This window comes from Papaver somniferum, chromosome 7 (genome assembly GCF_003573695.1).
Source record: "Papaver somniferum cultivar HN1 chromosome 7, ASM357369v1, whole genome shotgun sequence".
Lineage (NCBI taxonomy): Eukaryota > Viridiplantae > Streptophyta > Magnoliopsida > Ranunculales > Papaveraceae > Papaver > Papaver somniferum.
This window is the reverse complement of record NC_039364.1, coordinates 126,603,309-126,623,878: the sequence shown is the minus strand read 5'-3', so window position 1 is coordinate 126,623,878 and position 20,570 is coordinate 126,603,309. Positions and strand designations below refer to the sequence as shown.

The following is a 20,570-nucleotide window of genomic DNA, read 5'->3' as shown; positions in this document are numbered from 1 at the left end:
ATTTTTTTAAGAAAGAGCAAAATATATGCAATATAAACATGCTTTTCTTAAACAGGAAAATGATTAACTAACAAATAAAAATCGTTACCTTAATTTCCGCAGCCGCTTCTTCCCAGAAAGATATATCATTAAGCGCAAGTTCAAATAAGAACTCTCTCCATGTGTGTTGTCATCCTCTCGTAAGAACAAAAGAACAACAACAAAAGGTTTTAACTTATGCGTGCCACAAGACAACTAACTTAGACTCGACGATCTTTGAAGATCGTATTACATGTGATGAACTACATGTAAAATACGAGGCAACATGTGAAGTACTACAACTTTTAAAGGTCGTTTTCTAGTTCCAGAGCGCTTTCAAGGGTAGTTCATATATACTAGGAAAATATCATGTTTGAAACCAATGATCCGGGATTAGTAAACAAAAAAAATGAGTGATTAACAAAATTTTAAACCCGAAACTCATATGTTATGCTCAACACAACTTCTGTAAACATAAATTGATAATAGTGTGAGATTAATTGCCAACATGAAAAGACGAGGTACTCAAATACACTACAATCTTTTGTTCATCAATTTTGTTTGCATTAGCAATTAGTTGTCCTATTTTGTTTCATGCCATAGTCTCTAGCCAACTATTCCAAGTCCTACGTAGTTTTCCATCCATGTCATCTTATCGAACAAACTAACATTGTACACCAGAAAAATCAAGGAAGATGCAAAAATAAATCAAAGCCTCAGACCGTCCTAGTTCATGATTTTCTGAACATATTGCATTTCTGTCAACCATATTAAAACTATCATCACCGGCTATTCAATCAAAATCAAAAAAATTGGTGTCAGAGATTTGGAAAAATCAGCACTACTTTACTCAGACAGGGATAACTGTAAATTTCATATTTTCATCATCCACACACAATATTAATTAAAAATCAAAACCAGAGTTATATAAGTCATCATCTGAATGTGATCGTCTATGGACAAAGTCGAGACAATACAACAATTCGGTTCACACTTCGTGTGATCGTCTATGAATACGAGATCGAGACAATACAACAACAAGGTCACGGGTCACTTGTGTGATTGACTATGGATACAAGATCGAGATGATACGACAACAAAGTCTAGCCCGTGATTTTACTTTTTACATTATTATGAGTAGGAGTTGTTATTCAAAAAGGTGTTGGAACCCAGCTTGTTGCAAACTCTGTATGATTTATAATTTTCATTTTTATTAGTGAGTTTAAATCATGACAATAAGTGTGATCTTGTGGTGTCCTGGTTCATAGATATTTCAATTACATATGGAATATGTAATTTTGATTGAATTGAAACTGCCTAAGCAAAAACAATTTCACCCGCCACCCACATACCTGACCTGTTATTTGTGGAGCCCCCTGACCTCTCAACCCAGATGACATAAGCTGGGATGTCATCTGGGAGGATTGGAGAATTATCCAAAAGGTGTCGGGTCTCTTTGTTTTAGGTTAGCCAGAATTGAATAGCAAAATTATCACTCATAGGCCAAGAACCAATAGAAACATCCAGATTACCCATCAGGTTCAGGTGTCAATATGTTATTCCAACAAATTATTGGCCAGCAACAAATTATCAAGTCGGAAAAGAACTCCGGCGTGCTCTTTCTTTTTTGTTTCTTTTCCTTCAAGATCTTTACACTTATTTCAATAAATTTCCAAGTGGTGCAGGAGTTAAAGCTGGGATCCCATCAAATCTGTCATAAGGGCCAGATTTCTGGGTAACATGGCCACAAAATTAATTGTATGCGAGGGCGAAACATGCCTAGCCTAATATGATATATCCTGTACAAAGAACATCAAAAATCTGGATATATACAGAAAAATATCCGGATACAAATGATACACTGATAGATCAGAAGGCAAAAAACTGAAGTAAATCTGTTATCACTCCTGCAGTTGAACAATAGATACCATGAATAACATAACTATTTCCGATGCCTTCGTTTCTGTTCTGGTCTCAGCCTCTTGTCGTCGTCCCATTCTCTGTCATAAAGTCTGAACCAAGGTGGTTAAGGATTTATTATATCATCCAAATAAAAAGAAAATATTTAAATAAATGCAATTGGTGGGCAACATTATAAGCAAAAAAAACTTGCCGAAAACGTTTACGGCAGAAAAGCTCCGGGGAAAACTGAAATCTGGAAAATAAGAAATTGATCAATAAATGAAATCTGAAATTATTATAAGCACAACCCAAAACAAAGTCTGAAATCAGAATGGAATATTCAAAAACCTCGAAACAGTAAGTAGTAAGAAAAGTAGATATTGTGTCAAAAAAAAAAAGAAGAAGAAGAAAAAAAAAAGTAGATATTAGAAGAGTAAACAAAAAAAAAAAAGAAAATCGTGATAAAATTCTATGAATTGAGGAATATTTATGAGTTTATTAAAGGATACTGTTCACTATCACGACGGGTTATCTTGTTGGCAGCCTCTTTACCATGCATTCTCGGCGAAGGTTCCTCAAGGAAACCTGCTCGTTGGATCGCTGAAACTTTCCGTTCTGCCCGTTCCCTCCCATCGTACAATGACTGTGACACACTAACAGAAGCGGAAGGGAGGGGTTGCACTCCCATTGGATACTCACTGACGTCAGAAGATGATAGATGGTCTCGCTTAAGTTTCCTCCTCTTCGATGCTGCATTTGTGTCCAAGTCATCCTTCGCAATGTTTACTTTTTCTCTCTCCTCCACCTGAATACACATCATCAACAAAACCTAAGAAAGATCTCCAGTGTAATGTTCCAAGATGACAAATACAGTTTTGCACTTGAATGGAAGACATTGATACAATAGAAAGAAAAACAGAAGTACACAGTATAACTCCAAGTCCAACATAACAACTATGAAACCAGGTGGTTCTTTGAAATACTTATTATAGCTGCACAAAAACATACAACTACCCCACTTCAAATTAGATGTTTAGGAGACTGTGTCCACGATATGCCATAGAGGCACACATGAAAGGTGCGGTGCTTCTCACAGAACCTAAATGATAAATGTTGTTTAAAGAACAACAAACACGTGAAATCCCAGAATATGGCAAAAAAATAACATTTATCAGCACAAAACGGGAAAAACAGCAACTGATTGAGGTGCCAAATTGTACCTTTATTGCTGAGCCATCTCGCTCATCACGCTTTCTTTCACGGAAGTCCTCTTCTCTTCTTCGTTTTGCATCATCCGAAGCTAAAGAAATCTCCTCCGACCGTCTACGGTCTTTTTCTTCGTGTCTAGGGGAGAGCCTTTGCATGTGTCTGGTATTACTGACCCTTCTATCGGCATCTTCATCTCTCCGACTGCCGCTAACTGATTGGGGAACCATATGGGAAGGCAGAGGCGGCGGTGGAGGCAAGCTTTGTCTGTTAAAACGGTCACGGTCATCGATATGGGATTTTTCTAAAGGCGCCTCACTGTAACGAAGTTTACTCCTATCATCCTTATACCTATCATCCTTTAGTTTTTCAACTCTGTCAAAATTCCTATCATGGGCTCTTTCAATTGAACGTTCTCTTCCATGTCTTTCCATCGACCTATCCCTAGGCCTTTCACTGAGAACTTCATCCCCAATTGACTTATCAGGTCGTTCCAATCTTTCTCTGTGGTCTCTGTCATACCTCTCACTGCCCTTTTCTTTCGATCTGTCTAAAAGCTTCTCAGTGGCTCTACTGAGACCCTGATCATCTATTCCAGTTTTGTCCACATCAGCATGAGGGAACCGTGCATCCATAGACCTATCTCGATCAGAAAATCGACCTTCACCATCTCCATCTCTTACATTATTGTCTTTCCTTCTTTTGCTCAGCCTATCCAATTCTTCAGATGGAATGGCCCTCTTTTGCTGCTTGTCCATAGACTTTGAAGCAGTCAGAGAATCTTCTGGAAAGGACGACAAATTTGCAGTTTTAGAAGCTTCGACATCATCTATTTCTTTTCCAGCTGAAACCCTAGGTTCAGAGGGCCTAGTAGCACCACCTTCCGCTTTTGAAACTTTAGAGGACAGCGGCACTGTGTTACCATTTGTTGTAGCAGTGGAAGAGGGTGCACTTTGCCTACCATCCGCAGGATACGCAGGGAGATCTCTTTCACTGGATGATGTTACAAGAGGACTAGCATGTCTAGTGACAGGTTTAACAGATTTATTTTCGTCCTTAATTCCGTCATGTTTAGACTGTTTTGTAAGAGGAGCACCAATTGATCTTTTGGTTGTAGCCTTCAGCTGTGAATAATTTGAAACAGGTTAGCAAGTAACGAGAGAATAAACTAGCCGCCCACTTATTAATTTCTAAAACTTTGCACAAGTACTTCTGACGCTAAGGACCTACTGATAAGTAATTTACTTGCCAAAACAGATATTAATTCTACATGGTGTAAACCATCTTTTATTTCCAAATAATGTATGCTTAAAAAAATACCTCAGAGTCCCCGGTCTTTTGAGCAACTTTAGCCATGGTCTCATCACATTGGCCTTTTGTAGGATCATCTGTATGCTTCTGGATCATCCCAGATGGTACTGCAACGGTGGACACACATTGTATCTCCAGGCCATTTGTTAGTGAGCCACCTTTTAGCTTTGGTTGCTCTGGATCAGATTTTGGTACTGTAATGCTTTCTGTTCTGTCCAGTCTCCCATCTAGAGGTCTTGCCCTCAAGGTTGGGTCCTTATTCAGATTTCCAGAATCATTAAGTTGGCCTGCAATCGTGCTATTCTTCATTACAGCAGACTCCATTTGAGGAGCTTTAAGAGAAGAACCATTTGGTACTGTAACACCTAACGGTTTTGAAGCTGTTACAGCTGCAGGTTTTAGATCAACATAACCCATACAGAACTCTTCATCGGTAACCCACAAACTCTGCGGTTATAGGGAAGTGATCAGCCAGCAGATTTACTACTAAACAGAACTGGTAAGATTAAAAGAGAAAATTTAGTGAGAGAGACACGGAAGTACCAAAGAAGTTCCTCTATAACTTACCTTTCGTGAAGCCAAAGCTGCAGCAACACCTGTAGCCAATACCTTGAGGTCCTCTCTCTCATCCCCTTTAATTTTAGCTACCTGAAAAAACAATCACATTTGTAAGAGCATCATCACAGACGCCCATAGTAAAGAAAACAAAGAAGCAGAAGAACGCCTCTTTACCCGCTTTTCAAGATTAATCCCACTTTTTCGAGTAACTGGGAAAACACTTGAAATTTTCGTCAACATAATAAGAGCATTTCGAATTTCCATGTACTCATTTGATTCCAGGCACTGTATCAGCAATCGAGTTATTCTACAGCTCCATTTCCAGTGTACCTAACAAGAAAAGGATTTGACATAAGAACATACATATTTGCAGCCACAGCTTTCTCTCAGATCTTTAGCTTTGACAAGGGACATGTAAACCACAGGAGCCGTAAATAAAAATGTCTCATCAAATGAAAATGAAAGTTACTTCTTCTGTTGTACACACAAATTAGGTAGCCATATAGCTGGCTAGCAACAGGCGAACGACCTCTATCACACATGATAGAGGAAAGGTTTCTTTAAAATCTATGCTTAGGCCTACAATCAGATTTTGTAGGCCTAATTTAGTAAAATAATCATAAAGATAGACAGTTTGGAATTGCTGGAAGTAATAATAATAGTAAAGATAGACAGTTTTCAAGTAAATTCTAATTTGTTCTCCAATTTAACTTTCACTTCCCATCGATTCTCTAATGTGCCTTATCATAAATTTAGTTATGGCCATGAAACCATTTGAAAGGTTGAGGTATACATAAACGAACTCATTTACTCCTCGAACAACCTATCCAAACAAACTAAGAAAGAGAGTAATAAAGATTAAATGTGCACAAACACTGTTTAGTTCGGGGCAAATCAAAACGCCAAAAGTGCTGGTCCAGACACTTTTAACCTAGTAAAATTTATTGTTTACTTAGTTTAGATGGTAACAATTACCAGAGAAAGCAAATATTTAATGAAGAAAACAAAAAACTCACTCTGACGAACTGGCCATATGTGACGCGTTGGCTGTTTGGGTATCTGTAGTAGACGGCAAACCCTGGCATATTTCCACACTCACGTTCATATGTTGACTCCTTCTTCTGAGAAAGTAAATCAAGATTCCAGTGAGAATGCAATTATTTCCAGATCATTATCACCAAATATTGTGGGGGCAAAAAGGCATGATTTTTACGGTATATGGTACACATGAAGACCCAGAGTGCAAATAAAATTAAAAGGATTTACCTTCCAATGATAAGCCATCTCTAAAGTCTCAAACAAAAACCTTCCAAGTCTGCCAGCTTCGTATTCGGTGCAACAGCAGATCATTGGTTGTAAGGTCTTGCATATTAGGACATCAATATGATTAACAGTGTTAAAAAATGGGGTGCCAAGAGAATGTAGAGTGCGCACAAACTGGGCACAGTAAACAGCGTCTGGCATGCTGAAAATGCATCGAGGAAAAATACAGCGCTGAAGAAATTCCATATTAATTTTCAGAGTATCAGGACAGGAGCTGAGCCACTTGTCTTTTTCCCGGGCAAGCCGCTGGCGCACAGATGCGGCATTTTCCTCATGCTTGCGGAGTTCATAAGTCAAACGATCTAGCAACTCTTGAATGCGTTCCTTATCCTTTTTCCTTTTGGTAATAGCCGAACTAGAGTTGTCTGAAAGTTCTTCTAATGCTTTAAGAGCGGCATGTTGTTTGGCGATTTCAGAATCATAACGACTTTTAGGAACATATAGATCATAAAGTGTGAGTCCCCAAAATGTGGCATATAGATCGGGAGATAAGCTATTCCATGCTTTCGAAGGCAACACTTCTTTGACTGTATCAAGAAGCTCTGACCACCTGTAAAAAATGAGAGGTACCTGGGTTTAGAGATTAACAGCCACAAAAAGATACAAGAAAAAAATATACTGCTTCTATAACTCTAGTCCACTAGTTCAGAACTTAAAGTTTAAGTAGATGATAGATAGCAGTACACAGGTGTCAATGACTATTACATGATAGGCTTGCGCGCGTAACCAAGATCCACAACCAGTTCAGTAGTTGGGATTGAAGATTCAGACTGCGTGTTTGACATACTTGTCTCTTTGATATTATTACACGGCCAGAATACATCAGGATCAGAGCCACTTGCACACTTAAACAGCCTCATGACAGGACGATATATCAAGAACGCCACCTGAGTAAGAATACAAGTTGTCAATACAGTCATACAAGTACACTACACAAGAATATTACCTTTTTAGCAGGGATACCTATAACTTAAGGTTATCGTAGATAGTAGCATCAACTACTGTGGAACCTACGATACCACAAAAAAAACAGGCACGGTTGTTTCTCAGAAGAACACAACCACATGTACAATTGTACAATCGGGATTACCTTCTATAAAACTGATCCATTTCGATTTACATCATGATGAGAAACAATTAAATGAAACTTCTAATCTTAGAAGAACTTCTTTATACTTTGTACAGATACTCCACATGTTTGCATTTAGCATCCCTATGAAGTTCTTAGCGACTAGGCCAAGAAAATTTGAACAGACAGTAATAGTCAATGGATCTATATCAACAGAAGGTAGTAAACTACTAACACGACCAACAATAACAAACAAATACAAACAACTTTTAAGAAATCTACATACCTCTGGGTCAAGGTGGTATTTGTGTACAAGATCTTCTAGCGGAGGTATCAGTTGAGCATAGGCAGTAGTTGGAGTTAGAGCACTGTTCAGAAACTCCACATACTGCAAAAGAGTCCCATGACACCTATCAAACTGCTCACTGACCATCTTAATGTATGGTGCATCTGCATTTATGACAACCCTGAATAGCACACAGCAAATAGGATCACCTCAAATGTCTCCATAACCATAAAGTACAACCCAGCATATCATTTATGTTAACTCCAAAGATCACAAGAGTTTTTAGCAAATACATCTAACATAAGCTAATAACTTACAGAGCACGATGCTGCGCTATGAGCAACAAAAGCGGAAGTGCCAACTTAGGTTCATCCTTTGGAAGCAGCGAGTCCCTTAGCCTGTTGGTAGATCTAACCAATGCCTGTGTATATACAGTATGATCCTCAAAGTCAATAGTCAGCAAGCTAAAAGATAAACTAAAAAGCACAGGCAATTCTGTTATTATACTCTTTAAAGAGCACACATCCGAAAGTTTTGCTTTTCAAAATCAGTCTATCTATTTGAAGAAAACTTGGTAAGCACAGTATGCCTAAGCCCTGTATTGCATTACTAACCATACATGTTATAGGTTAACGCCCGCCACAAGGACAACCCCACTTAATGACCCTTAACTAAATTTTGCCTGCATGAGGGTACCCTTTTGAATATTACTTGCGAACAAGTAATATATCAAGGTTCATTTTCTCTCCTATACCCTCAGGATGCAGCAGAGCAGCAACCTTACCGATAACATGTGTACCTCAAAAAATAATCTCGGGGCACTGTCTCTGGCATATATATAGCTTCTCACTAAAGTGCAAACCTAACTCAATATACGGCTCCACACTATGCTTTGGACCATTCAGCATACTAAAGCTTAGCAAATGACGGGGTACCCCCGGGTAAGCGATTTAGCGGTTGAAAAACAACATCAAAAACTTAAATCCAAAAGTCAGAAAACATTTAATTCAAGAAAATAACATAAATCCGCCTTTCGGCTTAGTAGAAGATTTCTAAGAAATGGCATAGCTGAAGTGCAGAATGCATATGTTGTCTGCTGGTTTGCATACATACATATATAGCAATTAAAAGGGCAGTCTGTTTTAACAGGAACTAGGGAGGTACAGTCTTAGGAAATCAGTCTTAAAAATCGAGAAAAGAACCTTATTGTTTCTGGTCATTCCGAATGCAGTAGCTTGATAGCGTAGTGTTTCGCTCCCTGCCATTGCATCCAGTTGTTCCTCGGTCATATTCTCTGTATACTGAACATTTGCCATTTGCTGGATAAGCTCCTGTAGGTTTCATAGAGTGCAAGTTCATCAACATGTCAAGTAGAGGCCCAGATAAACATCACTACATAAGATTCTAAATACACACCTGCAAGAGGACAAGCTCAATTCCCTTCCCCTTTTTCAGCTGATTAACAAGGTACTGGAAAAGACCCCTTAATTCCATTGAAGGGTACTTCTTACACCTACACAAGAAAAATGGCTTCAGTACATCCAAGTTATGGTTAATACACTTTCAAGTGGGCATATATATCTTATCCATCAGATATATCAAGGGAAGTAGCATCACAAAACTACTGAGGTGAAGCATTTCCCCCAGTAATTACATGGAAGGCCAATGAAAAATTAACAAAACCTCTCAATCAGGTTTCAGTATTTAATAATGGGGAAAAAAGGTGGCAGACTTGAGGATATAATACATACAAATGTCCCCAAAAGGAAGCCAAAGACTGAAGCCAATCGCACAAATTAACACCATCATCTTTTAGTTTATCGCGCCCACCTTGTGCCAACCTTTCAATTACTACATACTCCAAAATATCGTATTCCAGCTACAATTGAAGAATAATCTTAGAATTAAAAACAGAGTTAAAATTATACGCATCTACACATGATCCAATATCTAAAAGGATATACACACTAAAAGGAATGCTGTAAATACTCCCTTGGAGACAAACAAAAGCACATATCTAACAAATCATAACATAGCAAACTACAACATTTCCATGAATGAAATTTGTCTATACTAATGTGCTCTAAATTCCTAAATTGCATAAGTTGATGACAATTAATTTCTTTCAACACCAGACTACAGTATTAAAAATTCAAGAATATTCCATAAAAAGACTAATATAATACTGCACTTCCAGATAGATTAATATGCAGATGTGTATCAAGTATATTAGGGAAGTAGACCATCTACCCCCGCCTGAGCCTACATACATACAAGCAGTAAACAGATGGAAGATCATAATGGTGAAACTTATAGTGTAGGATTACAGGGGACTCAAACCTGTGTCAAGTACTTGAAAGCATCTACAACAGGTGCGATCATATCCCTATATGCCTCAATCTGTATATCACAGTTCAGAAAAATCATGAACACCACCAAGAAAATTAATGAACTCAGTTTCTTAAACATCAGAAAATGTACCTGATGAACAATCGTCCGCAATACAGTCATAGGATTGGCGTGAGCAAGTTTTGCCACCATTCGACCTAGTTGCTTGAGATTTTCTTTCGCAAGCCGTTTCAAGATTCTCCGTGTATCCAACTACAGAAGAATAATACAGTTAAGAAACCAGGAAAGCGCAAGAAGAATGCAAGAAATAGGCAAAAGACTCTGTTCAATTAGAATCCAATACCTTTGCCGTTTGTCTTGCAGCCAAAACCATTGGAATGCGCTCATTTTCTTTTTCCCATTCACCATACAAATGATAACGCGCCTAGCAAACGAGTTTCGTCAAACATGTTTCCCTATGACCCTTTAGCAAGATCTGAATGAAAGACAAAAACATCTAATTACTGACCTCATACGGCAGAAGACACATTAATTCCCATATTTCCTGGCCCACTGCAGGATTTGCGGGTATTAACTGCAATGAAGGAAGTATGCATGTACCAAGAGCATCCTCAACTTTTGCTTTAGCAACTCGTAAGTGCTGATTAGGATCTCTAATCCCAGCAGTCGTAGATGCAAGAGAAACTGGTCCTCCACTGCAATTCACTAGTTCCAATGCGGATAGGTAATAGCCCCTCAATACTCTACAAACCTGTTCATACACATTAAGATGGTGAGACAGCTGCTTTTCTTTGCATGGAAAAGCAAATCCTCCAACTAGACAAAATTGCTGTTAGACACACCTTTTGTAGCAGTAGAGTGTTACGGTAAAGATAAGGTCCAGCAGAAGCAAGCATCTGAAATAGCTCCTTGGGAAGATGAATAAATGATGTCTTTGGCGTTGTTCCATCTGTAGCTTCTGAGAAATCGTAACCAGAAGCAGAGGAGGTGACGAGATTTTGATGATCTGTTTGGCGGACAGCAGCATAGGCGGACGAGATTGATTTTTCAATAATCCTAACACATAAAATATAGTTTATTGCCTCAGATGTCAATAGATGTGTTCTATATCAAAAAGAAACATTCTCCTATTTTAAAAAGTAACAAAACTGAAATTTTGGAAGTACCTAAACAAGCCCTTACAGATCTGATCATGTGCCACAGGATTGAGAGGGGAGAGACGATCAAATAGGATGTGTGCATGATACCTGTAAAATAAGAAGACAGCTGTTATATACAACTATTAAATATGATAGCTAGATGACTTTGAGATTGTTTTTTTTTTCTGGTATTTTTTTTTTCTGATAACTAATGGGTCTGAGGGTTCATAATCAAATAGCAACGATGAGTCGTAAATATCTAACAGCATGCAAATATATATAAGTAGAACTTGTGTATGGTTTATATAAAAAGAATCAAGATTCTGCCATGGGTCTCACCAGAGATTGTATTGATTTTTAATTTATATGATAGCATTGACTGGTTCAGATTAAGACTATTACATTGGGTATCTTCTGATATCAAGATGGGAGAACCATAGATTTAGAGAGTAAAACTTCCTAATGTAATTTTACAGTAAACTGCAGTAACATACATGTAACCCAGGGATGCAGACTGAATTTTCTACATTTAGCAGCCAACTCTACGAAGGATGAAGGATGAATAGCTTGGGTTCATAAAGAGTAGACAAACTGGACCTTACAAAGCAGAACATCTTTTAAAAAAAGGCTTTCTAGGTTTTAATTGGTAAGGACTAAGGACCACTATCAATGTTTGCCAGTAGCATTCAGGTTATGATGTCATAATGAGTTTATTAGCAGCCCAGATGCCCCAGCAGTACATTAGCGAGTTAAAACTACACATACCAGTCATCTACAGAAAGAAATCCATTAAGCAGGCCCAAACTCTGATTATTTACAAGCTCAGGGGAACGTTCTTCAACAGCAGAGCTTTCCATATCCAAGGCAGTATAAAGATCTACTGTTACATCACCTTGCTTCTCATCCTCCATCAGGTCCTTACCAGTAGCAGCCAGATTTATTTTGCCAATTTTGTGAGCCTGCATAATAGGAAAAGAAAAGCATTAGGCATAAAACAGTGTGCCAGTGAATTCGATATATATTTGAGAATTAGAATGTCTGCAGAGGACTTGACATGATTCTTTATTTCCTTGCCTTCTTTTCGAAACTGTAACAAAAATAAGAAGTGCACCACATTCACTAGGGACGGCTAAGATTACGACTTAGTATTTGATCTGATGTTGTTTGATCCACTTTATACATATATAAGTACAGAATTTTTTTTTGCAAGCTGTGGCCAACTCTCACGCAATACTCGCTTCATATTCACTCTCACCTAATACTTGCTTCCTTTTGAAAGCAGTCCCATTAGAATTAATTTAAATTCTAAACGCTAGAAATACAACATTTCTTTAATAATTAATGTTCTTACACCATCTTTACACTCTTTTTTTAATACCCAGCTCATACTAAACCCTAGTAGATTTATACCATATCACATTATTATAAGCCATTCTTAATTACCAGCTATATTTTATATGTATTATTATATGCCCATTCTAAACGCTAATAAATCGTTTAGCCTGGCCATTACCTAATACACTTATGTATATATATAGCCCATAACTCAATTCAGATTCAGAAGATGCGATTCACACGAAGACAAAATTTCCAGTACATGAGAAAAAGAATTAAGAACTTAACCTAAGGAATGTCGCCTAATTTTATACAACTTTCTACGTGATAATAATTAAGAAAACTCTCTAAGAACCTAAGAACTTGATCACTCATTAGATTTTTTAGACAATTTTATACAAGATTCCCCGTATGTAGTACGGGTCAAAAACTAGTAATAGTAATTCAAACAATGCAGATCAATTAACTGGGTATACCTCATCAAAACGCTTTGCTGAGAACGAGTCATAGAGTTCAAAAGCATCTTCGTCCTTAGGAAGTAAGTGCGAATATCTGAGATGGAAAAGTAACTGATAAGCCAACAAAATAAACACATAAGATGCTCAAAAGAAAGTAAGACCAAGAAGCAAGAAAACCTAGCAAGAATAAGGAAGAATAAGGAGAACACAGTGAATAAAACAGTGAATATGAGCGGCAAACTCTTCTATGCTGTCGACATTAAACCTATGAATCAGTACCAGTGACAAGTTGATCATGGCTGCACATACACGAAATTAGGACTCTGCCAAGATGTGGTAACATATCAAAGCAAACAAATTCTAAAAATCTGCCACCTATTAGATTTATAATACTAAATCTAAGGTCTCTGATCAGGTAAATATCTGAATACGACGTCAGGATCCAATGAAACAAATCATCCAGCCTAAACCTAATCTGAAAATATTAAATATGCCAGCACGGAATTTCAGAATTCACACCACCAATTACACCCTTTCTAGCTTTGGACAAGTCTTGTTACACTAAACCTACAAGCCAAGTGCTTACGCCACAACTGCAAATGTTAGATATTGTCATTGCTTTTGTGGAAGACGTTAACTGCAGCCAAATTAGAATTGGAGATTGAAATGCAAGTTAAGCTTAAAGATTCACAACATGAACACAAAAAAGTGATACTGCAAAATAAAAACAAAAGCAATGATGTAACAAAAGTGAGAATATACTTTCAAGTGGAAGTGGACCCCCATTTTTTGGTAGAGAACAGGGTAGACATATGGCAGGAAGCATTACATGGAGACATGCAAAATATACAGCGACAAAAAGACTTAGAAGAATTAGATCATCATTGAAAAACGTATGATCCCCAGACTACACAACTCATCCAGTCTCATCCACTGAAAGTTCTAAAAACTGAATAAAAATCCAACAGCAGTTGCTCCTAGGCACACCATGAAGAAACAGAGAATCAAGCCAGGTCCTTCTTAGATTAAAAATGAACTGTCGAAAAAGGGTTCCATCATCAGATAAGATGCTTATATGCTTCAATTTCGTTAGTTGAGACACTCTGATGAACGAACACAAAATTTTCCTCTCAGTCCCATATGGTATCTTAGGCTCATCATAACCGCTTCGAATGAAGGATCACATACGCCAAGCAAACATCAGTTGCAGTTGGATGTCCAAATAGCCACTTGCCTACTCTGGGGGAATAGCCGTGGGTCCTTATGTAATTGAAGAAAAAGTGCTTCAGCATTGTGTATCATCTAGGCTTATAAAATCTGAACAGCAAGAAGGCATGCCTAAAGTTCCAAAATCCTCCTCCTTTAAAAACAGAACAGCAGTATTGAATCCCGACTCAGAAACACTTTCCACAACGGCTAATCATCATGTCTACTATGCTATTACCACAGTAAGGCCTTAAGGGTGAGATTTCTTCCTTGCCTGCAGCAGACAAGCTTATAAGCTCAAAACTATCTTCCAGAGTAAATTCCACAGAATAGAATTGTCTTCGATATAGCAACATTAATCGAAATGAAACGCTAACGAAGAGCCACATCCTGACCAGAGAACTACGTAACTTGTTTATGGTTTGTAGCAACAATGACCAGGGATTGAGATCTCATTCACTTAGTTGATTCTCAAGTGTTTTATACAGGCCTCCTGTTTGTTCCAATCCGCTCCTCTTGAAAATTGTATATGTTTGACACTGAATAACCATGTTCACTGAAACCACTCCAGTTACCAACTGGAATTTAGAGGGAAAAAATGTTTTTCACTGGAATTATTGGAATCATTGGCAGCAGATCAGTTTCCATCATCATCTGATGCTCAATTTCAGACATTTTCTGCTACTCAATCTTTTCAGCAGTGGCGTATCATTAACCGATGATGAGTAGAAGGCCATGAATTATAAGGAAGAAATGCGACTGTTAGCAGGAAGATTCTCATAAACAGCAGCAACAATATATATATGCATCACACATCAAACAATAGCCCTAAGAGAATGAGAAGAACTGACTACAACCGACATCCTTAGGAGGCCGGATGATTGGTTTGAGCAGAATAGCAGATTTACTTACGCAAAGTTAACCTCATTAAACACCAAGAGAAGAAAAAGGAATATAGAATATAATAACCTGTACTTACATGCTATCAAGATTAATGAAGTCTGCTTTAACAAGCGCAGCTGCAAGCTGATAAAGCCCCGATGGAACAGGGCTCATCACATCCATACGTTGATAATACTGAAACTTGAACCCCAATATTTGAGAAGCATGGGACTGTATCACATTACACAAATACACATATAGAGTTAGAGACAGAAAATGAAAAGGTACAAATCAAAACACATACAATTTTTCACTTGTGTAATTGACCAAGCTGTCTTTATACCTTGGGAAATATAGGTATCAAGTCTAAGAAAAGGTGATTGTCCGGCTGTAGTTCAAAGCACTCCAGTACCTGGTGCTCAGAAAACAATTGATGGAAGATAAAGCATGATGAGAAAAGAACTTGTACCAAATTATTTCACTATATTAACTAATAAAGTTCTTATCTGATAAACTTCAAGACCTTCGAAAAAACACATATTTAAATAGTAAAACAATGATATTCTTATCAGGGTACAATGAAAAGTAAAGAACTCACGATATCGAACACGCGATTTGGATCGAGATCAAAATGTCCAATTAATGACTGCAAAAATAGTACATTAGAGAATTGTGTAAGTATTTAAATAAAAGAGAAGTATTTGAAAAGAACAGAATCAAACTTGTAACCTTAATTGTGCTGATAGTTGCTCCCGATGCATTCTGTGATAAAGCCTCGGCACCACTTTGACAAAGAAGGGTTACCTGAAAACAAAACAGGTATGATCAAGGGACGGGAAACATCCATCTCAACGGTAGGTTAACTTCTACCTGTAGGTAAACAGACTCAACTGAGATATACATGAAAGTGTTCATGCTCCTGACCAGTGTGAACTCGTCTACACATTTTGTAATAGCTGCACTCTCTCAAGCACTTTGTATATGTGTCATAGACCATTCATATGAGCAAATTGTGGGTAGGTGATTCAAGAAATTTTAACCTATAAAACTGATGCAGCAGCATTTTAAGATTTCCACTTCACTGGCGCTATTATTAGATTTTATTTACTAGTAGTTAGCTTTACGTTTCTTCAATAGGGTCCGCTTCTAGTATAAATAGTTATTATCGTGTCATTTGGCGCAGACTTCTATTATTGTTTGAGAAAATAATCTACAGATTTATCAAAAAAAGTAATTTGGCTTTGTGCCTTGGACTAAATTTATCGTACAGTTTGATGGTTGTTTTATTCTCCTATTTTCTGCTTTCTGTCAGTTTATACCTTCGTGTTAGCCAATCTCCATCAAAAAGCCAAGGTAGGGAGATGGGTGTGTATGTGAAGCCTTCATAGAAAAAAATGGGACTTTGAGTTTGCGAGCTGCAAAATTACATTCCTAAATACCAATAAAAAAGAAGCATCCTAACATATGTGATGTTTGAAAGAGAGGTCAGGGGTGACCAATTATTATTTTAAGTTTACTCAGATAAGCCCATATACCGTTTTCCTTACTACACGAGAATGGTCAAGGGCAAGAAATAATGTATAATTGTGGTTTCCCGCAAAAGTTTTACCTATTCCGACATAATTATTGGTTGTTTCCCTGTTATCAACTATAAGGTAAAAACACAGTTAAGCAAGGAAATATTAGCAGCAACAAGTTATTTCACAACTTACCAGTTTTGCATACCCCTCGCTCTCCTCCCGAAGAAGGTTGAATTTTGTTTGCTGGTAAAGAAGCCGTGTGTTTACTCTAACCTGCAATGAATAAGTAATAGAAGGGTAACAAATCCCTAAATATCACATAATGTTGTAAAAAATGATTTCACCAGTCATAAGGCACCACAAATTTACCAACCACGCTAACACCAAAACACAGTTATCATCATGGTACAGATTGAGCTAACATAATTCAACCACTAAGACGACCATGTTAAGAGAGTGCCTCAAATTACAAGAAGAAGTTTTCTCTAGTTGGGGAGAGTTCTACAATGATTTCCTTTGAACTTTCAAGAAAGAAAAAACTCTTAGGCTGCATTTACCCTATCCTCAACATATATGCTTCTCACCTAAACTAAAACCATGCCTCTCACCTAAAATAAAACCATGCCTCTCACCTAAAGTAAAAACCATATCAGATATCTAAATCGGAAGCTTTAAGCAATGTCCTGCTTCACAGTGACGGCCACATCAGCAATGATGCACCACTTGGAGCTCTACCCATCATTCAAGCAGGATAAGATTTATTCTTTTATAACTAAATCTACCAGCGAGAATATACGTAACAACGATTCTCGCCATAGTTTCGACCCTCAGGTTCCAAGGCTACCACATAATTTGTAGAACCATTTTACGTCAAGACAAAACTATAAAGAGTTTCCTCAGCTTTTGTAGGGTTGCCATGCAATACTGCCTAATTAATTTCACCAATTAGTCCCTCAACTTCCATCATGTCCACAGTACCTCATACACAACTTAATTACTTTTCGCTAAATTAAACCACAATAATACATGTTTTGTTTCACCCACCTCCTTGGCCTTCAGATCTGGTGCCTTTATCTTGATCATTTCAGATTCCCGGAGGAATTCTTCCTGAGACATTAAAAATAACATAAGAAAACAAAACACTAAGAAAACGAAAGACAAGCGGTAAAAGATGATGATTGATTCACCTCACAACGCTCCTGGAAAAGCCTCAATGGAACCAACGCAGACTCCACCAGCCACTTGGCCTATGGGAAAGAGATGACGGAGAAATTAAGATAATCATAATCAGAGTCTCCATTGTAATTTATAGGTGTTAAAAAAAACAGATAACCAGAAAACAAAATTAAAATCAGAAATCTTTCGTTATCTCTAGCAACAGAGTCTGCATCTACAAACCACAACACAAATATTGATTTGATCACTACCCAACCTCATACAAATATTGCAGAAGCTAATCAATTATACCACGAAAGTTTGCATTTTACAACTATAATTTGTTACACATAATTCCATGGATTAGCTTGTTTATGCCTCTAGGATCAAGTTGATGCTATAACGTTGGCCAGTGATTCTAGGAAAAGAAATGCTCAACCAGAGTTATATAATAAGAATTCCTTAACGCACTGGATACTTGGAAAGTCCAGAATGTGTACATAGTATTCAAATGAACATACACAGAGAAGAGATAACAAGAGTGTGCATATATCATCTTCTTGCTATAGCATGATACACAAATTAATTTAGTCTGAGAGAGAGAATACCAAAACTATGGAAAATATTTGTGCATGCTACTGTGTGACAAATAATGATCTGCTCCTATGAACTATTACAAAGGTCAGGTGATAAAAACGCATGCAATGCAGTGGAAAGTAAGAAAATTGATAATAGAGAAACTCGTATGACTGTATAAATCACCACGTACCACTGTAATAAGACGCGCACGGTTCTCCCCAGGCATTGTAAGCTGCATTGAAGAATTATGTACTTCAATGAGTAATAAAGTCCACATCAAAACATAATTTGAAAGAACAAGCAAAGAGGAATGAAGACTACAATTAGCAAAAGAAACATAAGAAAAATGTCTTTTCTCCAATCTCCACAATATGATGAAATTGAACTATCGAGAGTGAAACTGAGGCGGCAGAAACAACTGCTAAATAAAATTATAACAACATGTGCGAGAAAGAGAATCCAACAACTGAAGGCCCGAACATGGCCCTGAGCCTGTGAATTAGACAGTTCTACGTACATTATTTATGTTGTACCAGTGTATGACAGAAAAGAAACAAGGCAGAAGAAAGTATATATTCTTCCCAAAACAAGAGAAATAGCAGTTTAGTAGTTTATTGTATATGAGCTCAAGTAAGAAGGGTCACTTCTTAACAAAGATGGACATTTTTATGAATAGCGATGGTGTTGGTGCTGGCAGATGCTGTCTGAAATGGCGGTAATTGGTCATGATTAAAAAACAAAAAATATTTCTGAAATTCAATTTCACTTTCATATTGAATTTCGACATTCCTTATACTTCTTTTTTCTTTGTTATTTATGATAAGAACTATCCTTCACTTGTGGTTTTTTCTATGTATGTTAATTTAGTTGCTTGTTCACAAGTTCAAAGAAAAATCTTTCACATGTCAAATAGTTCAACAAATACAGCACCAATTCTAGCCTGCATAGCTGAGCAGATTTTTCAGGCCTACTGTAACCAGAGCCTGTATGCTGCAGACCCTAATAACAAGATCCTAGTTGCACAGCAACACTTGGAAACTATAACAACAAAGACTAAACATGAAACCAAATTAAGTAACTAAAACATGATACTGAAAATAAAGCAGTTAAATTCAACTAATTTTTCACCAAGTTCGATGACCAAGAATTAGTATGAAAAACAAGAAGTAGGGAGAGAAACGCACATCTTGAGACATCTGAGTCACAATATCTGCAAAAACTGAACTTATCTCTTCATTTGTTGTCTTGTCGGAAAATTCAACCGAATCTAATGCTACTTTACACTTCTGAAAAGGCAAGTCTCCATAGACCTAACACAAACCAAAAGAAATAAAAGAAATCAAAATCACAAATATAACCTATCAAAGAATATATAAATATGATAGAGACAACCGTACCATAGTCCAACAAAGCTCATATAGAAATCGAAGCATCGGCACCGAGTCTGGTAGCATAAAGTTAGTGTTTCCATTCTTCCATTCGCGAAGACACTCTTCTGTGATGAATTTACATTCTATAGGCGGAAGGCTCATCTTAAATCGATAGCCGAACAAAACAATGGAGAAAAACAAAAAGACTACGTTGAGTTGAACTGAGATTTAGAATCACCAAAGCCAGATATTCAAGAGTAGCGGAATCCCCATAAGTTGGAGCAATAGAAAGAAGAAATTAGGGTTTCGCGAATAGGGAAATAGGTTTGAAGATTGATTTTTATTTTACTTTTTGTTTGTTCTTCTCTTCTGATGGTGATTATGTCTCTGGCTGAGTGAATTAGAACGAAAGAGAAGAAGAAGGAAGAGATTTTATCAGCGGGGTTAAATAGTTGTTTGAGAAGGCATGACACGGAAATAGATTTGATCGATATATGTAGGAGGGTTTGGTGATTTGGGGAGTTTGGGTTCTAGGAACTGTGCGGTGCAATTCGATATTTTCGGTAGGCAAACAAATATATGTAGGTCTTGTTTCGACCTATACAGTCGAACCTCTGTAAATGAATGTTTCATAAATGAATAACCTCGTTAAACGAATAATTTTTCCGGTGCTGATTTGGGACAAGGTGATAAATGAATAACCTCGCTTAATGCATTAATGAATAAAAAAAATGGATCCTTAAAGGCCTTATAGAAATATAAACGAATAATCACTGAATTATATATAAAAAATATATATATAAACAAACCAAAATACATAATCAGAAAATTTTACATAAAAATATATGTAGGAATGAACTAAAAAAATCATCTATGGTTGATTGTATTTTTCTTCCACCCAAAC

At 37.2% G+C, this 20,570-nt stretch overlaps 1 protein-coding gene and 2 non-coding genes across 5 annotated transcripts; all 3 read right to left on the bottom strand.

Annotated features, from left to right (window-relative positions):
* Positions 1-731: 731 nt before the first annotated feature.
* On the bottom strand, positions 732-808 carry LOC113300878. The gene has a single exon (XR_003335984.1). It is a non-coding gene; the product is annotated as a small nucleolar RNA snoR20a (small nucleolar RNA).
* Positions 809-829: 21 nt separating this feature from the next.
* LOC113300833 lies at positions 830-914 on the bottom strand. The gene has a single exon (XR_003335944.1). It is a non-coding gene; the product is annotated as a small nucleolar RNA R38 (small nucleolar RNA).
* A 678-nt stretch (positions 915-1,592) lies between these two features.
* Positions 1,593-20,218, bottom strand: LOC113298371 (THO complex subunit 2-like). Of its 3 annotated transcripts, XM_026547097.1 has the most exons (33): positions 19,694-20,218; positions 19,481-19,606; positions 18,487-18,528; positions 17,750-17,809; positions 17,607-17,669; positions 16,755-16,835; positions 15,772-15,846; positions 15,641-15,688; positions 15,386-15,454; positions 15,140-15,273; positions 12,973-13,048; positions 11,927-12,120; positions 11,189-11,269; positions 10,865-11,078; positions 10,531-10,773; positions 10,366-10,446; positions 10,155-10,274; positions 10,014-10,073; positions 9,425-9,552; positions 9,090-9,186; positions 8,876-9,004; positions 7,991-8,094; positions 7,674-7,854; positions 7,024-7,205; positions 6,262-6,868; positions 6,012-6,116; positions 5,170-5,325; positions 5,005-5,085; positions 4,447-4,884; positions 3,141-4,250; positions 2,473-2,725; positions 2,132-2,173; positions 1,593-2,030 (listed from the first exon to the last, which is right to left on the bottom strand). In XM_026547097.1, the coding sequence occupies exons 1-33, from the start codon at positions 19,826-19,828 to the stop codon at positions 1,993-1,995; spliced, it is 5,553 nt and encodes a 1,850-aa protein (XP_026402882.1). In that variant the 5' UTR covers positions 19,829-20,218; the 3' UTR covers positions 1,593-1,992. The 3 variants fall into 3 exon arrangements, with proteins under 3 accessions (XP_026402882.1, XP_026402880.1, XP_026402883.1); XM_026547095.1 differs by lacking the exon at positions 2,132-2,173 and having other exon boundaries at positions 2,430-2,725; XM_026547098.1 differs by lacking the exons at positions 2,132-2,173; positions 15,140-15,273; positions 15,386-15,454; ... (6 more) ...; positions 19,481-19,606; positions 19,694-20,218 and adding an exon at positions 13,717-14,815 and having other exon boundaries at positions 1,814-2,030; positions 2,430-2,725.
* Positions 20,219-20,570: the final 352 nt, after the last annotated feature.

Bases quoted from the DNA above. Each gene is read 5' to 3' on its own strand.
- LOC113298371 (XM_026547095.1), bottom strand. From the start codon at position 19,828: ATGAGCCTTCCGCCTATAGAATGTAAATTCATCACAGAAGAGTGTCTT. The intron at 17,810-18,486 runs GTACGTGGTGAT...TCTTTCCCATAG, and splicing joins GTGCGCGTCTTATTACAGTG to GCCAAGTGGCTGGTGGAGTC. The intron at 10,447-10,530 runs GTCAGTAATTAG...CTCGTTTGCTAG, and splicing joins TGTGTCTTCTGCCGTATGAG to GCGCGTTATCATTTGTATGG.